Below are 24,336 nucleotides of genomic sequence, written 5' to 3' on the forward strand. Positions count from 1 at the left end.
CCTTCACACAACCTTTTGCCAGACAAAATTACACGTGTCAATGTTTAGGCTATTGGGCGAACTAGGCCGGCGGCAACCTTGCACACAATGTTTTGCCGGACAAAATTACACTTGTCAAAGTCTAGGCTATTGGGCGAACTAGGCCGGCAACCCTTCACACAACCTTTTGCCATACAAAATTACACGTGGAAATTCACAAAAGGAGAATCCAATTGCTCCTCGCTCGACTTTCTTAAGCCCATGTGCAAAGTTCCAATCGACATTTCATCTATCATTCAGCATTAGCTCACACATGGAAACTTACCAAGTTCCACTTGAGCTGCATGCCCATAATCGCGTCAAATTGCTCACCGCTCTCCGTGATCATCTTGAATCTCAGAAGCTCCCCTTAACGGGATTCGTGCTTTTGCAAGTAAGCTTCACTACTTCATTATTTTATCAAAATGAGCTTTTCGTTTAAGGCATCGACTTTGCTAGAAGGCTTTGGTCGACAATTTAAAATGATCCACTGATATACGCGGTTATCTTACTAGGGTGGTGAGGATCAATACCGATATTGCACGGATGACCTTGTTCTCTTCAGGTGAGAGCAAATCGTTGAAAACATGCAACTGTGAAAATGGAACTGGGACTGCTAATTCGTATTCCATCGAATGTCTTCAAGTCCAAACTTGAGCTCATACGATCAAATCTCATGTTGCAATTTCAAAGCAAGGCTTTTTCCCCCCACAAGTAGCTCCAAAACTTTCACAGAACGTTCGTATCCTCCATACTGAAGTTTACAAGAAGCTAAGCTGCATCAAATTGGAGCTGTGGATTGTTTGTTATAGGTTGGGTTGTTTGGCAAGTCCTTGATTCTTGGGTAAAGATGCTGCTTTAAAAGTTGCAAAAATACAGAGGGCTATGGCTGTTGGATACAAGGTGTACCTTTCAGAACAGAAACATACATATAGACAGAGACTGCCTTTTCAAGCAGCATCTGCCTTGTTGAATAAGTTTAGCAAGATTTTACTATTAATGTATATAACAATTTAGCAAAAGCAGCTTTTGCATTCTATTCGTCTATGACCAGCCAGCCAGTCTTAGAGTCTTATTCTTACGTAAATCTTGTTAGTGTGTCTTGAAAGATACCAGTATGTTCTTTTTAAGTAACTTTGCTTTGTGGGCCATTGGTTTTCTCAAGCTCATGAAGTTTTGAAGTACAATGACAAGAATGTCAAGACTTTTTGATCTTTTATCTTTACTGTATTCGCAGGCAGGAGAGCTATTTCGCCTACTTATTTGGAGTAAAGGAACCGGGCTTTTTTGGTGCTCTTGTAAGTCAAACGCTTTTGATGAATGCTAGAGCGTTTTTCATCTTTGTCTGGCAATCATTTTCATATTCACACTACTTTTCATGCCATTTCCTCCGTAAAAGCTGCCTTTTCTTTATCGCACGTCTACTCTTCTTGGTTAAATCATGAAGTGGAGCTGCTTTTGGAACAAAGTGATAGATAATGCTCTTGTCGAATGAACATATAACCTTAGGAATGGCCTCACCTCATGCGCTGTCTGCAAATCACGCCTCTCTGGAATTATTGTCTCACCCTTTGAAACTATCTGTATCGAAAACCGTATCTTTGGAATAAAGAAGCCCCTTTTCTTGGCATTTATGAACAAGTGATGCCCTTCAACAAATTAAAGACAACTGTAATAAATACTATTATAAATTTCCCGCAAAGGTTGTGTGCCTCTTGAAGATACAACTTCTCATTCGACTGAAAATGGATGGAGCATTGCTTAATTTAAAAGGGACTACCAAATACTCATAAAGATCTTGTATTGTCCGAAAAGCAGACTTGTGTATGTTTTGTGTTGCAATTCCCACTTTGATGATAATCACTCTTGAGGTCTATCATGTTCAAAATTCTAGTCCTTTTCAATCTATATACTATCTCATCAATTTGTGGAATAGGGAATTTGGTCTTAATGGTCATCTTATTCAAGGCTCTATAATCTATATACATCCTCCAAGAGTCATCCTTCTTTAGTGATAGAAGCATTGACGAACAAAGTGTAATTGGTTGGATTAAATCATGCTTAAGCAATTCTTGAACTTGTCTCAGAATGGTTTTCTTTTTGTTGTCGATAGGTAGGTCTATTGGGTGGTGAACTACCAGTCTATGGTGAGATTTTCAGGTCTCTCAAGTGGTAGAGATTTTGGCACGTCTTTCATAAAGCTGAGATGAAGATGATCATAAAGTTGATACTAGTTTACCTCATAAGCTTTACACAAGCACTTTCAACATGAGTTACAACCAACTCGACTATTTAGTTCATAAATGTCTACTGTAATGCATTCAAACAACTATAGAACCTTCTTCTTGGGCACTCTCGGTCCGCTGGCAGGTGATAGAGCCTTGCTCTCTGCAGGATGTACCACTTACTCCCTTCAGAGCTTCTCATGTTTCAGTGGACACCTCTTGGGAGATTTTGGCTAGCATTTCCTCTTGGCACATTTGGAGAGCCAGATGTACTGAGGCCTTGGATGGCACCCAGATACACCCATCACAGGTGTTCACGGGTATTTGGACTGACACGGTTCACACTTTGATAGCCATATGGGCTAGCATGCAGGGCTCTTCACGGGCAGCCTCTTCTAGAAGGACTATATTTCTTCGAGTTTAGAGGGGTTCTCCCTTTTTCTCGGAGGTTTCTACCGATTGAGATGGCACTATCAGCCTCAATCCTTTCTTTTTGGCTCTTGAGCTTTTCGTGCATTGCATGATGTATCCCGTATGGAGCTTGCTCTAACTGTTTTTCTTTAATACTTAATAGAAGTCTCTTTTTGCAAAAAAAAAAACAACAACTATAGAACCAACTAATAATCATCCACTCATGAAAAACTTCTCCAAACAACCAAATGTCTATAGTGTTCTACCAAAAGCTGCTTTAGACAAATCACAATTTTGATGGGAAGACTATCTAATGCTATGTCCATGTTTTTGGTGTAGTTGCAGTTGTATGGAAACAAATCGCTTACCAAGAAACACTCACGTTGTCGGGATCAAGTGAACCTAGGACAGGTGGCTGTAATGTGAAGTTTGTGATAGCGGAGAGAACACATAACATTGGAGAAAGCTGAAATGAATTGCACACACTTTGAAATACAAAGGAAATGTGTCCTAAACCGGAGATCTAGATTAACTTCTAGAGTAAAAATTGGCATAATGCCAGATATACGATGCAAAAAATAGTTATTGCACCAATCTATGGGGGATCCTAGGCTCCATCATTGAGCTGCAGTTTAATTTTAGATCAAAACTCTACAACATTCCTAGAGATTTCAAAGCAAGATTGTTTTGGCTGCCTGCCAATGGCTGGCCTCTTTTTTTCCAATGAAAAGACCTCTATTAACTATGAAAGAAACTAGCTAGAGCAAAGCTCAAGCAAAGAATCTCCCAAGAAGTAATCCACTGAGGCATGTGCAGGTTTGTAAGAAAATCATCCCGAGAGCATGACTCAACTGAATGTTGTCAAACTGAAAGAGCCCAAGGAGAGTCATGTCTTTCATAAAAGACCTGAGGCTATGAAAGAGAGCCAAGCCACCGAACCCTGGGTCATGAAGAAGGGGAAAGGAATTGCTAAAAAAACTAGCGGTTCTCTTTTGGAATCCTCCCGTGTGTGCAATCCCATAGGCAATGTTGAATGGACTTCTTAGTAGAAAGGCAACGAGGGCAAGTAGGTAGTCCCAAACTAGGACCATTTCTCTGTGAATAGATAGCCAACATAAAAGAGCGATTTTTCTATTCCTGAGGGATTTTCATAGTCTCTTCCAAAATGGTTTCTTCAAGTCAAGAGAAATGTGAAAATTCTTGTAATGAGGAGCTCTATTGGGCTTCCAGCCCTCAAGATTGAGCAACGATCTCCAGGCATTACTAACCGTGTAACTTGCATTACTTGCAGTGGGACCCTGGGGAGTTGGAGTGGATTGATGCAAGGAACCGAGACTTTATGGCGCCTCCATAGAGGCAAATCCTCCATGAACCCAAGGCTAAAGTTAACAAGCATTGCTCCACATGACCCAAGTATGTTCCCCTATAGATGGAAAAATTGCAAATTCCCATTAATTAGTTGTTGGGAACAAAAGAGGGGTGAAAAGGAGGAGGAAAGGGCATGATTAAACTAATGGTTTAAGGGGGGAGGGAGGAGTTTCAATTAAGAGGGACCAATTTAGAAGGGGGCATTAAAGAAGGCACGTGCTAAAGGGGGAGGGAGAATAGGGACCATTTGAAGGGGGCTTTAAAGAAGCAGCCACGTACTAAGGGGGAGGGGGAAGACTCATCCAAGAGGGACCATTTATAATATTTAGTTAGCACATGCTCTCACACTCTATAGCTTAGTGGTAGGGCTCACATGTGAGAAAGTCAACATTGTGGGTTCGAATCCTACCCTCTTAAATAATGTGCACTGTTCTTAGACAGCTTAAAATAAATTGATTAACCCAAGACCCTAACAGGCTCAAAAGCAACGTCCACAAGGATATCCTCATCGCTAGATCCAAACAAGTTGCCCCAAGAGTAAACATAAAAGATTAAGGCATCCTCTTCTAAACCTCGTCGTAGTTCTATGATCTGAAGTGGGATACCCGACCTTATAAAAAGCCCAAGCCAAGTAGGATAATGGTGAAGTGTATCATTTGCAACCACCCAATCTAAGGGTATGGCTGCATCAATCTACTGAATTCTCCTTTCGCTTCCTATGAGGTGACTTACTAACTGAGATTTACGATCATTTGGAAGGGTTTAATTTTTTTTTTCAAAGAACACGCAGAGGAAGCATGACTTCTCTCTCCTCTAGACTTCTGCATATAACAAGAAGTACCAAGAGGTCTACCATGATCATCAATTATGATGCCATTCTGCATGATAGGCTACCTATCAATCTCTTCCAAAGAAAAGTGGTTAGCTGTCCGAAGATTACTCTTGAAGCTGCCCCAAGCTTTCAGGACAGCAGCCATAAGAGGGAGGAAGGAATCTTGAGATGACCTAAAGTGAAAATCCATGTGGTTCCTATCCATCCAGTCCCCACCTGGTAAAATGCATAGCAACCACCTTATCTAGTGCCCAATCATGAACATAAAATCTGTCAATGCACGCATGCATCGGCATCTGATGTCTTCTATTCGACCATGTGAATCAGGCAAAATGTGAAAGGCATCATCTGTCCAAGCATCTTTGCCACTGGATTGAAAGAGGACGACATCCAAAGCTGCTCTCTCAAGAGAGTGAATGCCACCTTCTCTTCCCTCACTTCTGTATGAAGTCAACTCCATTGTGTCGAAGCCGCCTTCAATAATCCATGGGTTTGCAATTGAGGGTCAAGGTAGCAATTCCTTCCGGAAAAGGACACAATCCCTCTATTGTTGGGGGCAGGTTGAGAAGGCCAACTTTATGTCCCAAGTATGATCCACTGTGCTCGAGGGTGTAATGATGTCCAACCACAAGGGGAAGAAAAGAATTTGAAACTGAAATCAAGCTCCTCCTGAGTGTCCAAAGTAGGATACCAAAAAGTATATCCAGAAAGCAATTTACTTGACTTTACACAATCTTTAGCATCAAGCTTGTGTTCCTGAGTAAAGAGAATGTCAACAAGTCCCCTAGTGTCACATACACGAAGCTGATTACGAATCAGCTTCCTTCGAGGATGAGGTACACCACCAAGGCCCTAAATATTTCAACTAACAATTTAGAGGACGTAGGCTCGAAAACCATAGCCAACTTAGTGGCAGAAACACTTGCCTTAACAATTCACAGGAAGTAGGCTCGAAAACCTTAGCCAGCTTAGTGGTAGAAACACCTGCCTTCTGAGTAGAAGATCTTCTTGAGTAGTAGAGAGGAGGAAAATCCACATGGGAGAGAACCCCCATGCCTGTGGAAGGGGACGCTGTAGGCTATGGCAAGCAATGGAAGCTCAAAATGAAGGAGAGAATACAAAAAACGAGATGCTGTAATGAATTGCTGCAAAACTGAGTGGAGGCTCAAGAGAGAGCCAATATAACAAAACCCTAGGGCAAAGTCCCCTAACTGGACTAAGTGTTCTAAGTCTCCTAAGTGGTACATGCACTAACTGTACCAACTGACGTAACTGACTGTAACTAGGCCTACAAGGCACATACCAAGGAATGAGTGGCACCTTTGAATAGCCTATAGAATGGCCTACAAACCCCCCCCCCCCCCCCATGGTATGGGCTGTTCTCAGAATACTTGAATATCTAATGTCATGGTTGCACATGTTCATCTTGTAGGGATATAGGAACCTATGACTATATAGAGTACAATAGATCAAGTCACAAAAGGTACTAAGTTTAAAGCTTTCCGGAAAGCTTCAAACTTAGGTCGGGGAAGGGCCTTTGTAAAAAGATTTGCCAAGTTATCTTCTGTGGTAACATAAGACAACTAAATATAAACTGCTGATAATCTCTCTCTGACATAGTGATAGTGAACCTCAATATGCTTTGTGCGGGCATGGAAAATTGGATTCCGTGCAACAACCAAAGTACTCTCACTATTAGTGAAGATGACGGTAGGAGCAGTCTGACATGCATGAAGATCTGTAAGTAACTTTTGGAGCCAAACACATTCCATTGTAGCTGTAAACGCTGCTCTGTACTCAGCTTCACAGCTATAAGTAGCAACTATAGTCTGCGTCTTGCTGAACCAAGACATGCATGAAGTACCAAGCATGAAAATGTTGTCACTATGTGACACACGGGTATCCGAGCAGCCAGCCCAATCACTATCAGTGAATCCATGCATACAAGTGAAGATTCCTCGTAAAAGGAGGCCCAAATGCTGAGTGCCTTTGAGGTACCTGAAGACATGCTTCACAGCGTGCCAATGGTGCGTAGAGGGGTTGTGCATATATTTGCCCAACTGTGAGACAACCTACTGAAGATCGGGTCTTGTATGGCATAAGTAAATCAAACAACCAACTGCCTGCTAGTAGAGGGTAACATCACATGCACCGTTGCCATCCTCAGAAGAGAAGTGAAAACCAGGATACTAGCTTGCAATCCTCAAACTGAAAATGCAGCAAAAGCTGTCCAATATACTTGGATTGTGACATCAAAATGCCCCCCTCACTGCTAGCAAATTGAATGCCCGGATAGTAATGCAAAAGACCAAGATTAGACATAGCAAATGTCTTCTGCAAGTCAAGCTTTAAAGCTGCAATTTGCTCAGCATGTGTCCCAATCACAAGCATGTCATCCACATTGAGTACTAAAATCAGCAAATCTGTCCCACTCTTGCGGATGTAAAGAGTAGCCTCAGTAGAGCTGTTTTAAAAGCCAAGTGAAAGCAAATGAGGATGTATCCTGGAATACCAAGCCCAGGGTGCCTACTTCAATCCATCGAGGGCTTTCTTTAAGCGGCATACCTTGCTTTCAGAACCATCAACCTCAAAGCCAGGAGGTTGGGTAACATAGACCTCTGCAAATGCCCATGAAGGAAAGCTGTCTTGATATCAAGCTGATGTACCTCCCAATGAAAGTGGGCAGCAAAAGCAATAACAACGCGAATAGTAGTGCTCTTGGAAGTGGGAGCAAAAGTCTCCTCAAAGTCAATGCCTTGCTGCTGAGCACAGCCCTTAGCAACAAGACGAGCTTTGTAACGGTCCATTGAACCATCAGCTTTCTGTTTAATCTTGTAAACCCACTTAGTCCCAATGGCATTCTTGCCAGGAGACAAGTCACATAACTCCCTAGTGTTATTCTGATAGATAGAATCCAATTCAGCTTGCATAGCCTTCAACCAACAATCATTTTGAAAGGCATCCTTATGGCATAATGGCTCTTCATTGCATGCTATAACAACCAATGCACAAGCAACCAAGTTAGCATGCTCTTGGCGGACAGCGGCTCTAGTACAGGCTGGTAGAGGAGTATCCTATTTGCTGTTTTTTAATGTGTCAAGGAGCCAACGGGGGACCTTTTTGGTCTCCTGTATTTCAGCTCTCTCCTGATCAAGAGCCTTGTGCACAATGTCCTCATCAAGCTGAGGCATATGAGGCTGTAAATGGGGCTGAATATCATGCTGCACATGTGGCTGCAAATGACCAACAGATGTAGGAGGAGCAACTTCATATGTGACATCATGATGAGCATCTGACGGAAACAAAGGCCTCAAGCTGTCAAAGAGATCTGGTGCTTCAACAACTGGCTGTTTTTGACAATCCAGCAAAGGCATAGTGGAGGATTCATCCCTATAGACAAAACACTTGCCCGTGCGGGGTAGAGCTTATAGCCCTTGCTATACCCAATAAATATGCATTTGAGAGCTTTATCATCCAACTTTGTGCGTGTTTGAGAAGGCACATGTGCATATGCCAAGCATCCAAATGTCCTCATGTGAGAAATCCATGGCTTATGACCTGTCCAAGCCTCATACGGTGTGATGGTCTTCAATGCCTTGGTGAGACATCTGTTCAAAATGTAATTAGCACACATAACGGCATCCAACCACAACTTGTTAGGCAAGTGCTTGCCTTTCAACATACACCTGGCCATCTTCATGACTTATCTATTCTTGCGCTCAGCCACGGGATTTTTGCTGAGGAATGCATTGATGATGTATGCCACGTGAGGCCAAAAAATCAGCAAATTCCTGTGACATATATTCCCCCCCCCTATCTGTATTAATTCGGGCAATTTTCAGCCCGCTTTCATTCTCAACCAAGGCAATAAAATGCCTGAAGCATGCAAAGGCTTCAAATTTGGATTTCAAAGCAAAAATCAAAGTGCACCTGGTGAAGTCATCAATGAATGTGACAAAATAATAGAATCCCACAAACATCACCTTGAACCAAATAAAGCTTACATCAGGCACCAACTCTCCCATCCTTGGGAAATGCATAATGGTGCATCTTACCAAGCAAACAAAGTTCATAAACATGCTTTGAAGGATATGTATTTTGGGAAGATCAACAACCATACCATCCTTATGTAGCTTCACCAAAGCCCCAAAGTTGAGGTGTCCAAATCTCTCATGTCACAAATGGGTATCTGCCATGGTAGAAGAATCAATAGCAAAGTCATCTGCATATGCAAGTCGAGCATCATCCAAGCATCTATCATAGGCATCAAGTCTATACAGCCCTCTAGTCAATGTCCCAGTCAAGACCATGGTAAAGGCATGTGTAGCATCATAAACTGCACACCGAACACCATCAAAGAGAACCTGGTAGCCAGAAGTAGCTATGGCTGAAATAGAGATGAGGTTCTTGCAAAAACAACCCTCCTCGTAGAGGCTACTTGTGAAGTTCCTTGCATGCTCTCCCAAATGGCCAACCAAGGTGTATACCATATCTATCCAAATACTGGCCAATGTGTGTTGAGGGTGGACTTGTGAAGCATGCCACGCTGATATGCTCACCAGAATCTCCCAAGAAGTATCCACAGAGGCATGCACAAGTCTATATGGAGAGCGAGGAACTTCATCCAAACAACACGACTCAACCAAGTATCGATGAACCGAAACAGCCTAGGAAGAGTCATGTCTCTCGTAAAACACCTCAGGCCAGCCTGCAAGATCCTAGCGAAGACCTTGGCTCTTCGCTTAAAGCCTTTGCTGCCAAATATCATCAGAGCTACTCAGACAGGATTTGTCCAAGATCGGAGTATCTTGGATAACATCTTCACCTTTTGGGAGGCTACTCACTGGGCGCAGGAGAGTCAGCAGGAGATTGCAGTTCTTCTTCTCGATTTTGAGAAGGCTTATGACAGGGTGGATTGGGGTTTCTTGGAGGGCACTATGAGGAGGCTAGGCTTTAGTGATAGATGGATTTCTTAGGTCTCCTCACTTTACTCTCACTCTTCTAGCAGGATGGTGGTTTGTGGAGGTAGAGGACCGGCTTTTGAGCTATCCAAATCAGTACGACAGGGATGTCCACTTGCACCTTACCTTTTCCTTTTCGTAGCGGAGGCTATGGGATACTTTATGCAGGCTACTAGTCATGGCACTTTGGGCCTTCATCTGCCTATCCGGCAGGAGTAGGAGCTTCTAGACACTGAGGTTGCTGATGACACGGCACTGACAGTCAGAGGAGATGCATATAGTCTTGCTACAGCTGCGGACTCAATTGACAAGTTCTGCCTAGCCTCAGGGGGACTTGTCAATTGGAACAAATCAAAAGGCATATGGACTGGAGCTCAGCAAGATACCCCAGCATGGGGAGGAGACAGAGGCCTTGTGTGGATACCCAGAGGCACCTCTACGAGATATCTAGGCTTTCAAGTTGGCATTGAGGTGTCCCCAATGCAACAGTTTGCCCCAGTTCTTGACAGCATTCGGAGGAAGCTAGCCTACTGGAGTACGGCTAGACTTTCTTTGGCCGGAAGAGCGCTGGTACTCAACCAGGTTCTTGCGACTATGTGGTACGTTGCGTCATGTTGGTGCTTTCATGCTGACTCAATTCGCCAGGTGAGGAGATTGCTTCGGAACTTTCTGTGGAGTGGTGGTGATGGTTCTGAGGACACTAGGGCCAGAGTTTCATGGGATACTATCACTTTACCCTCCTCGCAGGGAGGACTTGGGGTTCTTGATCCGGAGATGCAGAGCAGAGCCCTTTTAGTCAAACTTCTTGTTAGAGGTTTGACTCCAGGAGATCAGCCGTGGAAGCACTACTGCATGGGATTCATCAGTGCACCCCCAGAGCAGCAGGCCAGTGGACAGGTAGAGTCAGTTGGATCTTCCTGGCGGATCAGCATTCTCAGCCTTTCTCACCACTGGTAAAAAGGCTTATTCAGATCTGGGATCTTTTTCGACAGCACCTCATCAGAGCAGTTCCCTCCTCCAGAGAGGAAATTGCCCGACGGCCACTTTACCATAACCCCCTGGTTCGGTATCAGGGATTTTCCCTTGGTACAGAACTTAGGACTCCCTTGGCCAGATGGCATGCTCAGGGGGTTGTGACAGTTGGAGATTGGTTCAGGGGAGGTGTGGAGATGTCAGAGGAGGTGATAAGAGATAGACACGGGCCACTTCGACAGATTGCTGCTAACCAGATTACTGATCATGAGAGCTATTCCTTAGCAGTGGAGGGATATACTCACAGATCCTGCCTATGTTCACCCCATCTCTACTTGGTCAGGTTGTTTTAGTGAGGCTGGGCTATGCATCGGAGTTCGTTTAGGACCGGCACCGTTTATCTATTTTGAGGTGGACTCCTCTCACAGATTGTATCCCACTCATCCCTTGGATCGGCAGGAGCTCCTTTGGCAGAGAGTCAGGGTCATTGGTTGCCTGGGTAAGGAATGGGCCACAGATCCTTCCAGGTTTACCATTGCAGAGGATACTAGATGGAGACTTTGGATTTTTCAGGGTCGACCTCTTGCGGAGCTTGACTGGGACCTAGGTGAGTGGGCATGGCCTGCTCCAGTGGCAGGCGATCGTCCTCTTTCCTTTTTCCAGTACTCGACGAGGGCAAGTTACAGGCTTCAGCAGAGAGAATCTCATCACCTACCATCTACCTCCCAACATTGGCGCGCACAGGGACTTACTGCAGAGCTCTTGCTGAGCTACTGGACTCACTTTTGGGGCATCAGTAGAGCCAAGAAAGTCTCCTACTTTCTTTGGCTCACTATACATAGAGGCATATCTGTGGGTACTTGGCTTCAGCAGATGGGTAGACCCTCCTTGTGTATGCGTTGTCAGCTTGCAGAGGAATCTAGCAAGCATTGTTTATGGAGCTGCCCCAGCTCTAGAGTGGTCTGGACAGGTATCTTCAGGTTGTTCTCATATGTTACATCTGAGTCTTTCTCATGACATGGGGCGCTGCCCTTTGGGAGAGAAGATCTGGAGCCTTTACTCTCTTTGAGTCAGAGCCAGGAGACCACGGTTTCTTCATGCAGCGTCGCCAGAGACGGGATCCCACAGAGGCCAGCATCATTGAGCCACAGGATTTGCTTTTGGTACCTGTACCAGCTCAGGATTCCTTGCCTATTTCAGCTGCAGGGTCAGCTTGGGAGGTCATTTCCAGCATTACCCTATGGCAGATATGGTGTTCACGATGTTCTTTTGTCCTTGGGGGCCATTATGCACGGAGGCTGACACTCTCGCTTCCATTTGGGCGGAGATTATCTTCACTCTCAGGAGTCAGTGGGAGCGGTGTACAGGCACCTCTTTGGCAGCTCGTGGGAGACTTATATCCTTCATGAGGACATGGGACTGCTCCTTGTTTTTTCATTTGACCCCTTTTGGGATGTCGTGGCATTTTAGTCCACCACCATGGCTTTTCCAGCCACATTGTTGAGGCTAGGGATAGAGTACTTTCTCTCCCACCTGCTGTATGATTTGTTTTGAATGGAATATATCACTCTTTTATTTAAACACCTCAGGCCCCGAAAGAGAGAGCTAGGCCATGAAAAAGGAGATTGCATAAAGGTGCTCAGTGATCTAGCAATCCCCTTTGAGATGATCCTCGCGTGTCTGATTCATAAGCAATGCTGGATAGACTCCTCAACAGACATGCAATGTATGCATGTGGAATCTGCCGTGAACATGGACCTCCATTGGTTTCATTGCAATCCCTCCATGAATAGAAAGCCAAAAGAAAAGGGTGATTTTTCTATTCCTGAGGCATTTCTAGAGTCCTTTCCAAAGTATTTCTGCAAATCAGCATAAATCTGAAATCCAATGAGGAGCTCTAGGGGCCTCCAGCTTCTTAGGCTAAGCTGAAACTTCCTGGAATTACTGATCATGTATCAAAAGAAGGGGAGGCTCTTATCTGTATGCCCTACATCAATCCATCCCACTCCTCGGGATCCCACTGCAACTATTGTATGGGGACGCCTCCATAGATGCAAAGCCTCCATGAACCCAAGGGATGTGATCTGGGTTAGGGTCTAGGTACCCCATCCTGAAGCCAAGAAGCGCTGCTCCACATTGACGTACAACCTTGATAGGCTGAAATGGAAAATGCATAAGAATATCTTCCGATAGGCTGCCCCCAAAATGGATATCAGAGACCAAGGTATCCTTGTCCGATTCTCGAAATCCTATGACTTGGAGTGGGATCCCTGCTCTCTTAAATGCCCCTAGCCAAGGTGATCGAGAAAAAGGCTTGTCATCTGGAAGAACCCAATCCAAGGATATGGCTGCATCAATCTGTTGGATTCTCCTTGCACTCCCTCTGAGGGGACTTACTATCTGGAGTCTGCGATCATTTGAAAAGCTTTTGAACACCTTTCAGGAACCCACAGAGAAAGCATGACTTCTCTCTTATTTAAACTACTACATATAGTGAGAAGTTGCTAGTGGTCTGCCATGCTCATCAAGCATATTGTCATTCCACATGATAGGCTATCTATCAATCTCTTCCATAGAGGAAGGGGGAACTCTCCGAAGAGTACTCCTGAAGCTGGCCCAGCCATAAGAAGGGAGGAGGGAACCCTGACATAGGCTGAGGTAAATATCCACCTGGTACTATCCATTCAATGTCCACTTGTGATCTCCACTTGTGGAATGCATCTAATAAAAAGTTCCTTCCAAGGTTCGTGTCTTGGCAAGAGTCCTTTGACCATCCTCTGACCACAATCATGCATAATTAAGCTTTGCTCTGCAAGTCTAGATCTTTGGCTTTGGTGTTTGATGAACCATCTAGACCACTATAAAGAACATTCCTTATTGTCCTTTTGAGCTCAGTGATGCAGTCCCTAGAGTGGCACCAGCAAGAGCAAACAAACCTTGCCGTAGCTATTGTACTTGGTTGACCACCACCACCTTGGAAGCAAGATCAAGTTCGGCTGAGCTCCAAAAAGGAGTTTTCTCTTGACACTCTTTGATGCTAGGACAAATTGCTGTGAAGGAGAGATGTCCATACCGACCTAGCAGCCCAAATATTTGATAGGGTCACCCCTCTGAATCCAATTGAAACAGAAATCAACCCCCCAACTTGAGTGTCCTAGTCACTAATCTAAAAGCCATTGGAATTATTCCAATTAAAATGTGGGCCTGCTACCAAACAAAATTGATCCAAGGCTGCTCTGAAAGACCCGAGGTTCTGAGAAGTGGCATTAAAAAAAATGGTAGTATCATTAGCCTGCTCACTATCCAAGAGCTCCTTATCCTATCTCAGGCGAAGTTTTAGACCAATAACATCTGTTTGAGATCTTTGAAATCTACTCATTGCTTGAGCCCCATAAATAAATGTAGGAATCTGAAACTTCTCTCCTCTTTGTCCACCAATAAGCACTTGGCCGCTGGCAGTGTACAAGGTGGAAACCCCTCTAGTCCAAGCATCTAAGATTTCAAAGCGTCGAAGAGTAACCTCAAGAAAACCCTGATCTACTTTGTCATAAGCTTTCTCGAAATCCAAGAGTAGAATGGAAAATCTTTGGCCGCTTTGCATAGCCCAATTTTCAAAATGAAAATATATTATCAAAGATGCCTCGGCCATGAACGAAGCCCATCTGCATATCATGGATGAGGTCTGGTAGATTGGGTTGCAAGAGTAGACTGATGGCTTTGGTAAAAATCTTATAAAAGGTGCCCAAGAGAGTAATTGGTCTCCATTGAAAAATTAAATTTCTACAAACCTCTTTTGGGATAAGGTGAATGAGACCCTTTGTAAATGAGTCAGGCATAGTACCAGAGTCTCACATGCCTTGCAGGGCTGAGGTAATATAGTCCCCAATCATATCCCAGAAAGCAATACAAAATGTGGGTGTGAATCCATTTGGGCCCGGGCACTTGCCATTGGGGAGTGCAAGAATTGTAGTCCTAAATTCTAGGTTAGTGAAAAGTGCTCTCATATTTGGTTTCACCAACGGTGAAATATCCTGCCAAACTTACATCTAGCATCATCTCTGGCAGGTGTGTGTCAGGATCTATTAAGAGGAGGGATTCATAAAAATCTGTAGCTATGCGTAGGATGGCATCAAGATTTGACTGTAGTACCTCTTCTGAGTCAATAAGCTGAGAAATAGTTTCTCTACCATACCTTGGCCCTTGTGTACAGAAACTATTCCATCCATTTGAATCCATATGGATTCACGAGCATGAAAGGCATACTCTGCTCTTAGATCTAGCACTTGCTGATGAGCCCTTGCTGTACCAAAGTGCTCTTGAATCCAAGCATCCGTGGGCCATTTTTGCTCCTCTCTCTGCAGGGCTACTAATTGATGTTTGAGGCCAATCTCCCGTCTAAGATTCTCAGCTCTTCTAGTGCTGGCAATAGTATAATAAAAGTCACTAATACGAGAAAGGGCTGCTACCACAAGTGAAGGAGATCCTATTCCATCTGGCATCATCTCTAGTAGAGAGGTCAGGATTTGGAGAAGGATTTGAATGGACATCATCACAAGCCTTGGCTAAAACTGGATCAGGGGCAACATTGGCCACTACTTGAATTTGGTCATCATTGCTTGCAACCAAAACTAGGATGTCAGTGGCGGCAACCAGACCTAGGTCCGAGGCAAGAGAAGGGGCCTCCTAATCTACAGGTAATGGAGGAGCGCCGACTCTAACCACAATGTAATAGGGGACAGTAGGTGTGGGATGCAAGCTTGTGCTAGACATGTGACACGACCCCGCAGGATTTGACCCTATCACTGACCTAGAATCTCGTCCTAGAATCATAGAGCAGGTGCCTCGATCCTCCCGACCACGCCCAAGCACGTGGGCTACAGCTCGACTCATCCATAGGCCCGTATCTAACCCAGGCGTCCCATACCACCTGAGCGCGTCCTGAGGACCTTCGATACACCACCTATGATCCGCCATGTAGATGGCCAGAGTCTCGGCCTGGGTCCAAGCCCCATCCATCAGTTGAGGAGCGCTCAACTGATCTACACAATAGCACTGGCCCTCCCTCTATATAGAAGGAAACCCGCTATAGATAGCACAATGCTATGAATAGCTCCCTCCATATAAAGCGAGCACTATATATGAATCAATCTCTATATATAGCGATCTCGGCTAAAAATAGCCATCCAGCCCTATACTATCCTGTAACCCACGTTCACCTGCTATCCAACCCTAGGTACACCACGCACATGACATACTCCCCTTCCTCTAAGAACTCACTCGTGAGTTCACCAGAAAGCCCGAAAACTCTCTGTGAAGATGAGTCAATGCCAATAACTATACTCTGACTATCAGTTTGAGTGTGCTATACTTTCCATGAGATTCCAATCAAAGAGAATAAAAAATAGCCAAAATGCTCTAGATTTAGAGCAAGTGCTTTCCTTGCTAGAGAAAAACAAAAAAGCAACCTGCTTTTTAACCAAAAAACAGTTTCGCTTTTAATAGATCCTGTCCCTCTTTTCTCCAGCCAGCCAAAAATAGCCAAAACGCGCTAAAATCAGGCCATACGCTCCTTCCCAGAGCCAAGCGCCTGCCCCCAATCATATCGCCCTTGTCTTTGATGCCCGAATCTCCTAGACAAGCCGCTTTCCGGCTTATGAACGCCCTCTCTTTCCTCCTTCTCAACTGTAGCAAATCTAGGTCTCTAGGGTAGGAATCTCATCCTTGAGAACCTAGAGCAAATTCTTTCCCTAACCAGCCCACTCACGCGTCCCCACACAGCCAATCACATCAACAACCCAAGCGTGGGTAGTTATAGGTCAGAAACGATCCATCCTCATATCTCTTGCTGAAAGCATCGAGTCTTCTCATCGCCTACCCTTCTCAGGGAATCACGATTTCCAAACACGTAGCAACTGAGAGAGAGCACATAGCCTATGGACTTCTATTTCTTCCACAACTCTCCCAATCATGAGCGCACATCATCAGCCAACAATTCAGCCCATACATGAGCGGAAATTCAGATTTGCAAGAGCAATCTCAAAAAACGTACTTGGAAGACATCTTTTCTGCATACCTTGCGTTGAATTCAATCATGATAGGATGGCTCTGATACCAGATGACATGACCCCGCAGGATCTGACCCTATTACTGACCTAGAATCTCGTCCTCAATACAACCAGAATCATAGAGCAGGTGCCTCGATCCTCCCGACTACCCCCGAGCACGTGGGCTACAGCTCGACTCATCCATAGGCCCATATCTAACCCAGGCGCCCCATACGACTTGAGCCCATCCAGAGGACCTTCGATACACCACCTATGATCCGCCATGTAGATGGCCAGAGTCCCGGCCCAAGCCCCATCCATCAGTTGAGGAACGCTCAACTGATCTACACAATAGCACTGGCCCTCCCTCTATATAGAAGGTAACCCGCTATAGATAGCACAATGCTATGAATAGCTCCCTCCATATAAAGCGAGCACTATATATGAATCAATCTCTATATATAGCGATCTCGGCTAAAAATAGCCATCCAGCCCTATACTATCATGTAACCCACGTTTACCTACTATCCAACCCTAGGTACACCATGCACATAACATGTTGGGGGTGTCAAAGGAGCCCGACGGGGAGGGGCCACACTAGAAGACTGTTTGGGCCTTTTCTTCTTCTTTGGGCAATCTCTAGCAAGATGCCCCTTAAGGTCCTACAAATCCGACACCGATCCTACCCGCCCGCAATCTCAACTCTGCCAAAAAAAAAAGAAATCCAGATGCTAGAGCACAATGTGTTTATTTGAAAAGTTAGGGTCGGAAATGATGACCCTAACTTTGGGACCCCCATCAGACCTAATCGCCTCAATTGGTGAAGACGTTAAACCAAGGGGGGGGATCTCTGTGACCGTGCCAAAAGAAGCTCCAACAGTGGCAAGGATGCGATGATAAACATGAGGAAGATTAGGGAGTCCAATGAAAACTGAGTTGACCCATTTGTCTTCCTCTATTGGGTCAAAACCCAATGTGAAGGTGTAAAGAAGATCCTCGTGGAACCAAGTGACAAGGGGCAGCCTTGACGAATGGGCTCACAGCTCTAGGAGAATAAAGAGCCACCTAAAAGAAACCTCATCTCAATAAACGAACATCGGAAAGGTGGGGAGTGAGGTATGAAGGTAAGGCAACAAGCATCAAGTCCCTAGCCTGTGACTGGAAGGGCAGGGAGTGGTAAAAGAGAGGACAGAATGAGGGAGAGGGCTGAAGGGGGAGAGGGAGAGGCTGAAGGGGGAAGGCTGAGAGAGAGGGAGGGGCTGAGAAGGAGAGAGAGAGGACAGGGATGGGACTGAGAAGGAGAAAGAAATGAAAGAAAGTTTATTAAAGTCTATTGAAGACTGATGGGTCTATGAGACTGATAGAAAACTTGATACAATGAGCAAAAGGGTGGATCTACTAAGCGAGCATCCTAACCCATGCTAGAAAACTGCGTAGACATAGTCAATGCCATCATCATACATATCGCCATAGTCATCATCATCATAACAGATGTAATATGATCTGATACCATACAATACAATGAAACACACATGGCATGAAACGTCAAGGTATGCCCGGTGACGGGCTAGGCCATGTAGGGAAGGGCTGAGAGGAGAAACAGAGAGAGCTTGGCAGGGCTGAGCGGGATTTGCTGTGGGTTAGAGAGAGCTTGGCAGGGCAGGTTAGGTAGCAGGATGACAGAAGCAGGGGAGGGATAGATGAGTCAGGTGAGGGCAGCCAGCAGGGGGAGAGAAGGAGTGACAGTAGAGTGGAAGGAGGTAGCAGCTGGGGGGGAGGAGAGCAGGGTGCTGGTGGAGGCAGCAAGGAGGAGGCAGCAGGAGGGAGAGGCTGAAGGGGGCAGGGAGGGGGAGCTTTCAAGCTAATCATGTGACTTGGCACCACATATATACTCGAATATATTTAAAATCAATGCATAACCAAGTATCGATTTTCCACACATCCAGACTTGTAAACTATATTGAAAGAATCAAATGTAGGTCGAACACTGCCCAAAGCTACCCCAAAGTCAGTCGCAGGTTGTGGGCTTCTTCAGCAAATCACAATTTATTTGATAGAGACTATCCAAAATGCAAAATGTTAAGCCCAGATGATTTGGTGATGAATCCAGGTGTATGCTCAGCTTTTTGGAAGCAAATCACTGATTAAGACACTCTCAGGTTGCAGGGGTCGTGAAGAATTGGGACAGGCGTGGCTCAATCAGGGTGCCAAAAGGTTTAAACCTAGCATGAGAGGCTTTCAAGCTAATCATGCGACTTTGGACCACATATATACTCGAATATATCCAAAACCAATGCATAACCAAGTATCACTTCTCCATACATCTAGATTTGATAATTCACCCAAAACTCCCTGAAACAATCAAATGCAGGTTGAACACTGCCCAAAGCTGCCCCAAAGTCAGCACAGGTTCTTGGGTAAATCACAATTTGTCTGGGGAGCCTGTCCAATGCAAAATGTCAATCCTAGATGTTTTGGTGATGAATCGAGGTGTACTCTCAGCTGTTTGAAAACAAATCACTGATCGAGACACTCTCAGATTGTAGGTGTCGTGCAAAATTGGGATAGGTTGGCCCAAACAGGGTGCCCAAAAGGTTTAAACCTACCACGGGTTCTGTTGGAGATATCATAGCCAAAGAGTGTGGTGATGTGATGTGTTAGTGTGTAGTACTAGTTCATGTTGAAAGTAAAGCTTGATATAGAATATTTGGCAAGTCTCTTTGACCGTAATTTATGAAAACTTGAAGCTGTAGCTAAACTTGCTAGCAAAACATAATAATACATGTATTATCATTGTGGATAAAGCACCAAGCACATGAATGTAGTGGAATACAAATAACATAATCTTTTAAGTAGAGTCTCAAGAACAAAGCATTGTACTAAACTATGATGATATCATGGTTCCCAATCATGTACAACATTAAAGAAAGTTGTTTTATCTCTATACCAACAGGCAAAGAAAAGCTCCAACACATAGATGTATGTCATAGTGATTGCTAAAAAACAATCAAGTTTTGTGAGGCACCCGAGTATGTGTGAGTCATGTGTGAGTGCCATGTGTCTTTATGGGATTTATCCCATATGCATTAGGTGCTAGTGTGTGAGTGAGTAGCCTATATAAGGCTTGTACTTCTCATGATTATGAATAAGATAGCCTTTCATTATGTTTTCATTCATGTATCATTTCCTCACACCCTAATCTTTTCTTCATCTCTCTCCACCATGTTTGTAACATGATATCAGAGCAGGTTCCCCCTTCCATAGCTGCCACGTCATCCTAGACCTAACCCTAATCCAAAACCCTAATTCTACTCAAACATTTCTTATTTCTGCCTCAGATTCAGCCTCGTTTCTGTCTCCTTTCAGCTGCTTTCTACCCTTTCAGGTTTTCTGCACAGCTACCATCTTTGCTGCCCATTCCGCCTCTGTTTTGCAGCCCATTTGCTCTCCTTTCTGCACGCGTAGCCTCTCCATTGCCTCCCCTTCATAGCCGCCTCTGTTCAGGTCCGTTAGGAGCAGCACGTGTGAAAATTCGAGCCATTTCAGAGCATCTTCATCCCCGTTTTTAGGGTTTCCAGGCCGCTGCAGCAGAGCAGCCAATCCACGTGCGTTGGTTGCAGATTATCGACCTATTTGGAGGCATTTTCAACCAGTTTTGGAGCTCCTGCTTGCATTTTCAAGGTGTTCTAGGGTTGCTGTTGCTGAACTGCCTACAACAGAAGCATTTTCGAGCAGTTCCTTGGCCTCCAGCACATCTACATCAGCCGTTTTTTGCATCAGAGACCTGCTACAGCATTCAGAGCTGCTCTAGGGAGACACCTTCCACATTGTTGACCTGTTTTTGCACTTCGGAGTGTCCTGGTGAGCCTTTTTTAAGGTTTTAGACCTGCTGCAGCACCTTGGGCAGTTATCACGGCCACAAGTAATCACCTCGTGGTTTATTTCTGCTTTTCGGGGCATATACCTACTGCTTTCTGATTCGGGTTCACATTTGGAGCACCACTAGGCCTCTATTTTTGTCCTCTTGCATACGTGAAGCCTCCAAGGTCATCGACTAGCTGCTGGCCACGCTTGTTCAAGCCTTCAAGCCTTCTTCAACTGCCTTGCATTTGTGAAGGCTGCTGATCCATTTCAAAGCCCTAGACCAGTGTCTTGATTTGCTGGTTATCCATTTCAGCTTGCTGGTTTTGTTACCTCAGTTTGATACTATGGATCATGGTGAAGACTCATCAGCACCACTCTCAGCTAGGGATGAGCAGAATGACAAAGCAATGGCGTTTATTAGTGTGAAGTTGGCTAACAAACTACTTCATCAACTTGACCTCACTACTTCAGCCAAGGAGAACCTGGACAAGCTCAAGAATATTTATGCTACATCTACTGGACCGGAGCAGGAACCTTCATCTACTGTGTTGCATGATCTATTCCTCTATGAGGAGGAAGATGATACTTAGTTCTATGTGTGTTTGTATTGAGTCAAATAAAGGCTCTCAGCCTTGAGTTGTCCCTCTAAACTGAATGTATTTAGAGTCAATAAGAGGTGCTCTGCCCTAGGTTGTCCCCCAAAATGAATGTATTGTCTTCTACTTTGGTTTGATGGTATTAACCACCCGGTTCAAAGTAAGGGGGGGTGACAAGTGATAATTTTCCCTTACAGGTCGCAAGCTGATTGAGAAGTCGCTATCACACGGGAGGTGTTGGATAGTTGGACTTGCTCTTTGCAGTATTGCGGTGGAGGGGGGATTGGTCTACTCTTGCATGTTGGGTCTCACACTCTCTGCTCTGAAAGGGGGTGTTGGAGATATCATAGCCAAAGGGTGTGGTGATGTGATGTGTTAGTGTGTAGTACTATCTAGTACTAGTTCATGTGTGTGAGCCATGTATGAGTGCCACGTGTCATTATGGGACTTATCCCATATGCACTAGGTGCTAGCGTGTGAGTGAGTAGCCTATATAAGGCTTGTACTTCTCATGATTATGAATAAGATAGCCTTTCATTATGTTTTCGTTCATGTATCATTTCCTCACACCCTAACCTTTTCTCCGTCTCTCTCCACCATGTTTCTAACAGGTTCAAGAAACCAAGCACCAGGTGGCTTCCAAGAGACTAGAAATCAGATTACCGCCGCAATAAGATACGGGCGACTGAAACGTGTATAAGCTTGTGGGTTAAATAAAACTCAAGCAGGAGTTCTCAAACTGCTTGAGCTAGGACACTTGAATTAACCCCAAACTAAGACCATCAGTTAGGCGTTTCAGACACCTTTAGGGTCTTTAGTGCCTATATCTAATTACCTAGTACCTTGAGTCTAGCTTTAGGGGTGATTGTTGGTGTGAGTGATGATGCTTAGCCTAATGAGAACAGATTGAGATCAATTACTTTTTAAATTGTGAGGTGGAGATGATCGTCGGAACCAACTATCCTTTGAGCCTCGTTAAATGTTTAGTACCTTGATCTCTTACATGCACATTAGATAGTGCACATCAAGACCTAAGGTGAAATTGCAAAATTGAAGACCCCACTAAGGCATTGCAATACTACAATGGTAGCACTGGTACATATGATGGCAGGATTTATTATTGATTTTACAGTACCAGTGGTATCCACTGGTACATTTGATGGTAGGATTTGTAAGTTTAATATTGATCTGACAGTACAACATGCTTTGCTTGCGTTGAACTATTCTATAGGTCATTTTGCGATGCTAGATTTGGGCATGCCAATTATAGAGGTTTTGCCTTAGTGCAAATCATCAATGGTTGAGGGAATGCCAGAATATTCAGCAACCCAATTGTGATTCATTCATGAATGTGTTTCAATGTTTTGGTGAGCTGCACCAAAAGGAGTGCTCAATTTCAGCCACAAAACAATTGCAGCTTGTGCACAATGATGTATGTGGACCCATAATATGCCTACCTATGGGGGAGCCAGATACTTTCACGTTCATACATGCTTTTCCAGTTTCACTACAATATTTACCATGAAGAAAAGTTCTTGTATTTTCTCGAGTTTAAATCCTTGGCAAAAGCTGATTGGCAAGGCATATTTCAAAGAGCATGGGTTTAAGTACAAGACATCGATGCCTAACATCCCACAACAGAATAGGTTGCTGGAAGGAAAAACAAAACCAGATCTATGCTTAAAGCTCGAGCGGCTATCAAAATCTTTTGGGGACAGACTGTAGTTATAGTCACATATATCTGTTACAGTTCAGTGCTTCATCCTTGGGATATCCACCTAAATCTAGATGCTTAACATGTGAGGCCCCCATATGAGGAGAATCCAAATGAGCCATAGGTTAGGTGATGAATTCAGCTATCAATGGATCAGACAAGGATATGGCATGAAGGCCATGCAATGTGTCAGTCGGTTGCCATGTGACAGTTGGCTGACATGATAGGTTGGCTGACCACAATCAGTGACAGCGTTAGTCACTGTTATACTGGAGGCATAAGGTTTCAATTAAGTGAACGACACTTGTCTTGCTTACATTTCAAAGTTCCCAAACTTAGAAAACTTTTTTGTCAGGTCTCAACTGAAGACCACGTATGGAAGATTTGTCTACCTGACAGTTTCCGCTCCAATGTTGCATGTTCGATGTTACCTGCTGTGATAACTAAGGGTGCCTTTGAATTTCCTTCATAATATATGGAGTTAGAGTGACAAAAGGGCTTTTTGTGCATCTTGAAATAATGATTACTGTTGTGGGTTCAGGATGTGGAGACATGCAGGGCATATCTATTTGCTCCAAGATTACCACCAGACTATGCCATTTGGTCTGGAAAGATACAACCACTTGTGTATTTCAAGGTATAGATTGAGATGCAGAATTTCATGCAAGTGTTTGTTAAATAGCTGGGCATGATTGGGTGCTGTTGGGTATAAGCAAGAATTGTGGTTTATGCAGGACATTTATAAGGTGGATGAAGTCTATTACGTTGATGAAATTGAAGATAAGTTGAAGCAGGTTACTAAAGGAGAGAAGAACCCAATGCTATACTTGCTTTATGGCCTAAACACAGACAGCAACAATTATTCCAGGCCTGCTTGTTTCCAGGTTACAGAGATGCACTGGAGACTACTACATTTTAATAGCAATGATTACTTTTTAGCAATAATCATTACTTTCATTGTGTTGGACTTTGTGCAGGTTTAGGTCCAGATGCACCACTCTTTTAGGTTTCAATAACTAGTGCCTAATTCTGTCCACGGGTTTTGCTTTTCTTGTATACCTTTCCTTCTTTTGTTTTTTCTCCCCACCTTTTTTCTTCTCTAGGAAAAATATTTGCTCTTCGCTTGGTAGGATTTTGTGTGCATAGGAGCTTTAGCACAGATACTATATCTATAAGGTGGCATGTTACTTGTACAAAAGAATAATGGGGTTGCATCAGTTTTTTAGGACATGAGTAATCAGTGATTGCCTTCTGTGGAGATTAGTATCTCTGCTAGAGAGGTGTTCTGGTTTTATCATGTATACAAGAGACGGTGATAGTGCTGCTCATGT

General features: G+C 44.2%; 1 protein-coding gene across 2 annotated transcripts in view; it reads left to right on the forward strand.

Moving 5' to 3' along the window:
* The first annotated feature begins 237 nt into the window (after nt 1-237).
* Nucleotides 238-24,336, forward strand: part of LOC147900056 (Metallopeptidase M24 family protein) — a 158,621-nt gene continuing 134,522 nt past the window's right edge. The window contains exons 1-5 of one of the 2 annotated variants that reach the window (XM_087376871.1): nt 238-412; nt 534-583; nt 1,256-1,316; nt 23,547-23,642; nt 23,740-23,889. In XM_087376871.1, the coding sequence (XP_087232997.1) occupies nt 293-412; nt 534-583; nt 1,256-1,316; nt 23,547-23,642; nt 23,740-23,889 (477 nt within the window). In that variant the 5' untranslated portion in view covers nt 238-292. The remainder of the gene's footprint in view (nt 413-533; nt 584-1,255; nt 1,317-23,546; nt 23,643-23,739; nt 23,890-24,336) is intronic. The other variant, XM_087376873.1, reaches the window with a different exon arrangement.

This window comes from Dipteris shenzhenensis, chromosome 7, assembly GCF_047967505.1.
Source record: "Dipteris shenzhenensis isolate YYH24624 ecotype China chromosome 7, Dip_SZ_1.0, whole genome shotgun sequence".
Lineage (NCBI taxonomy): Eukaryota > Viridiplantae > Streptophyta > Polypodiopsida > Gleicheniales > Dipteridaceae > Dipteris > Dipteris shenzhenensis.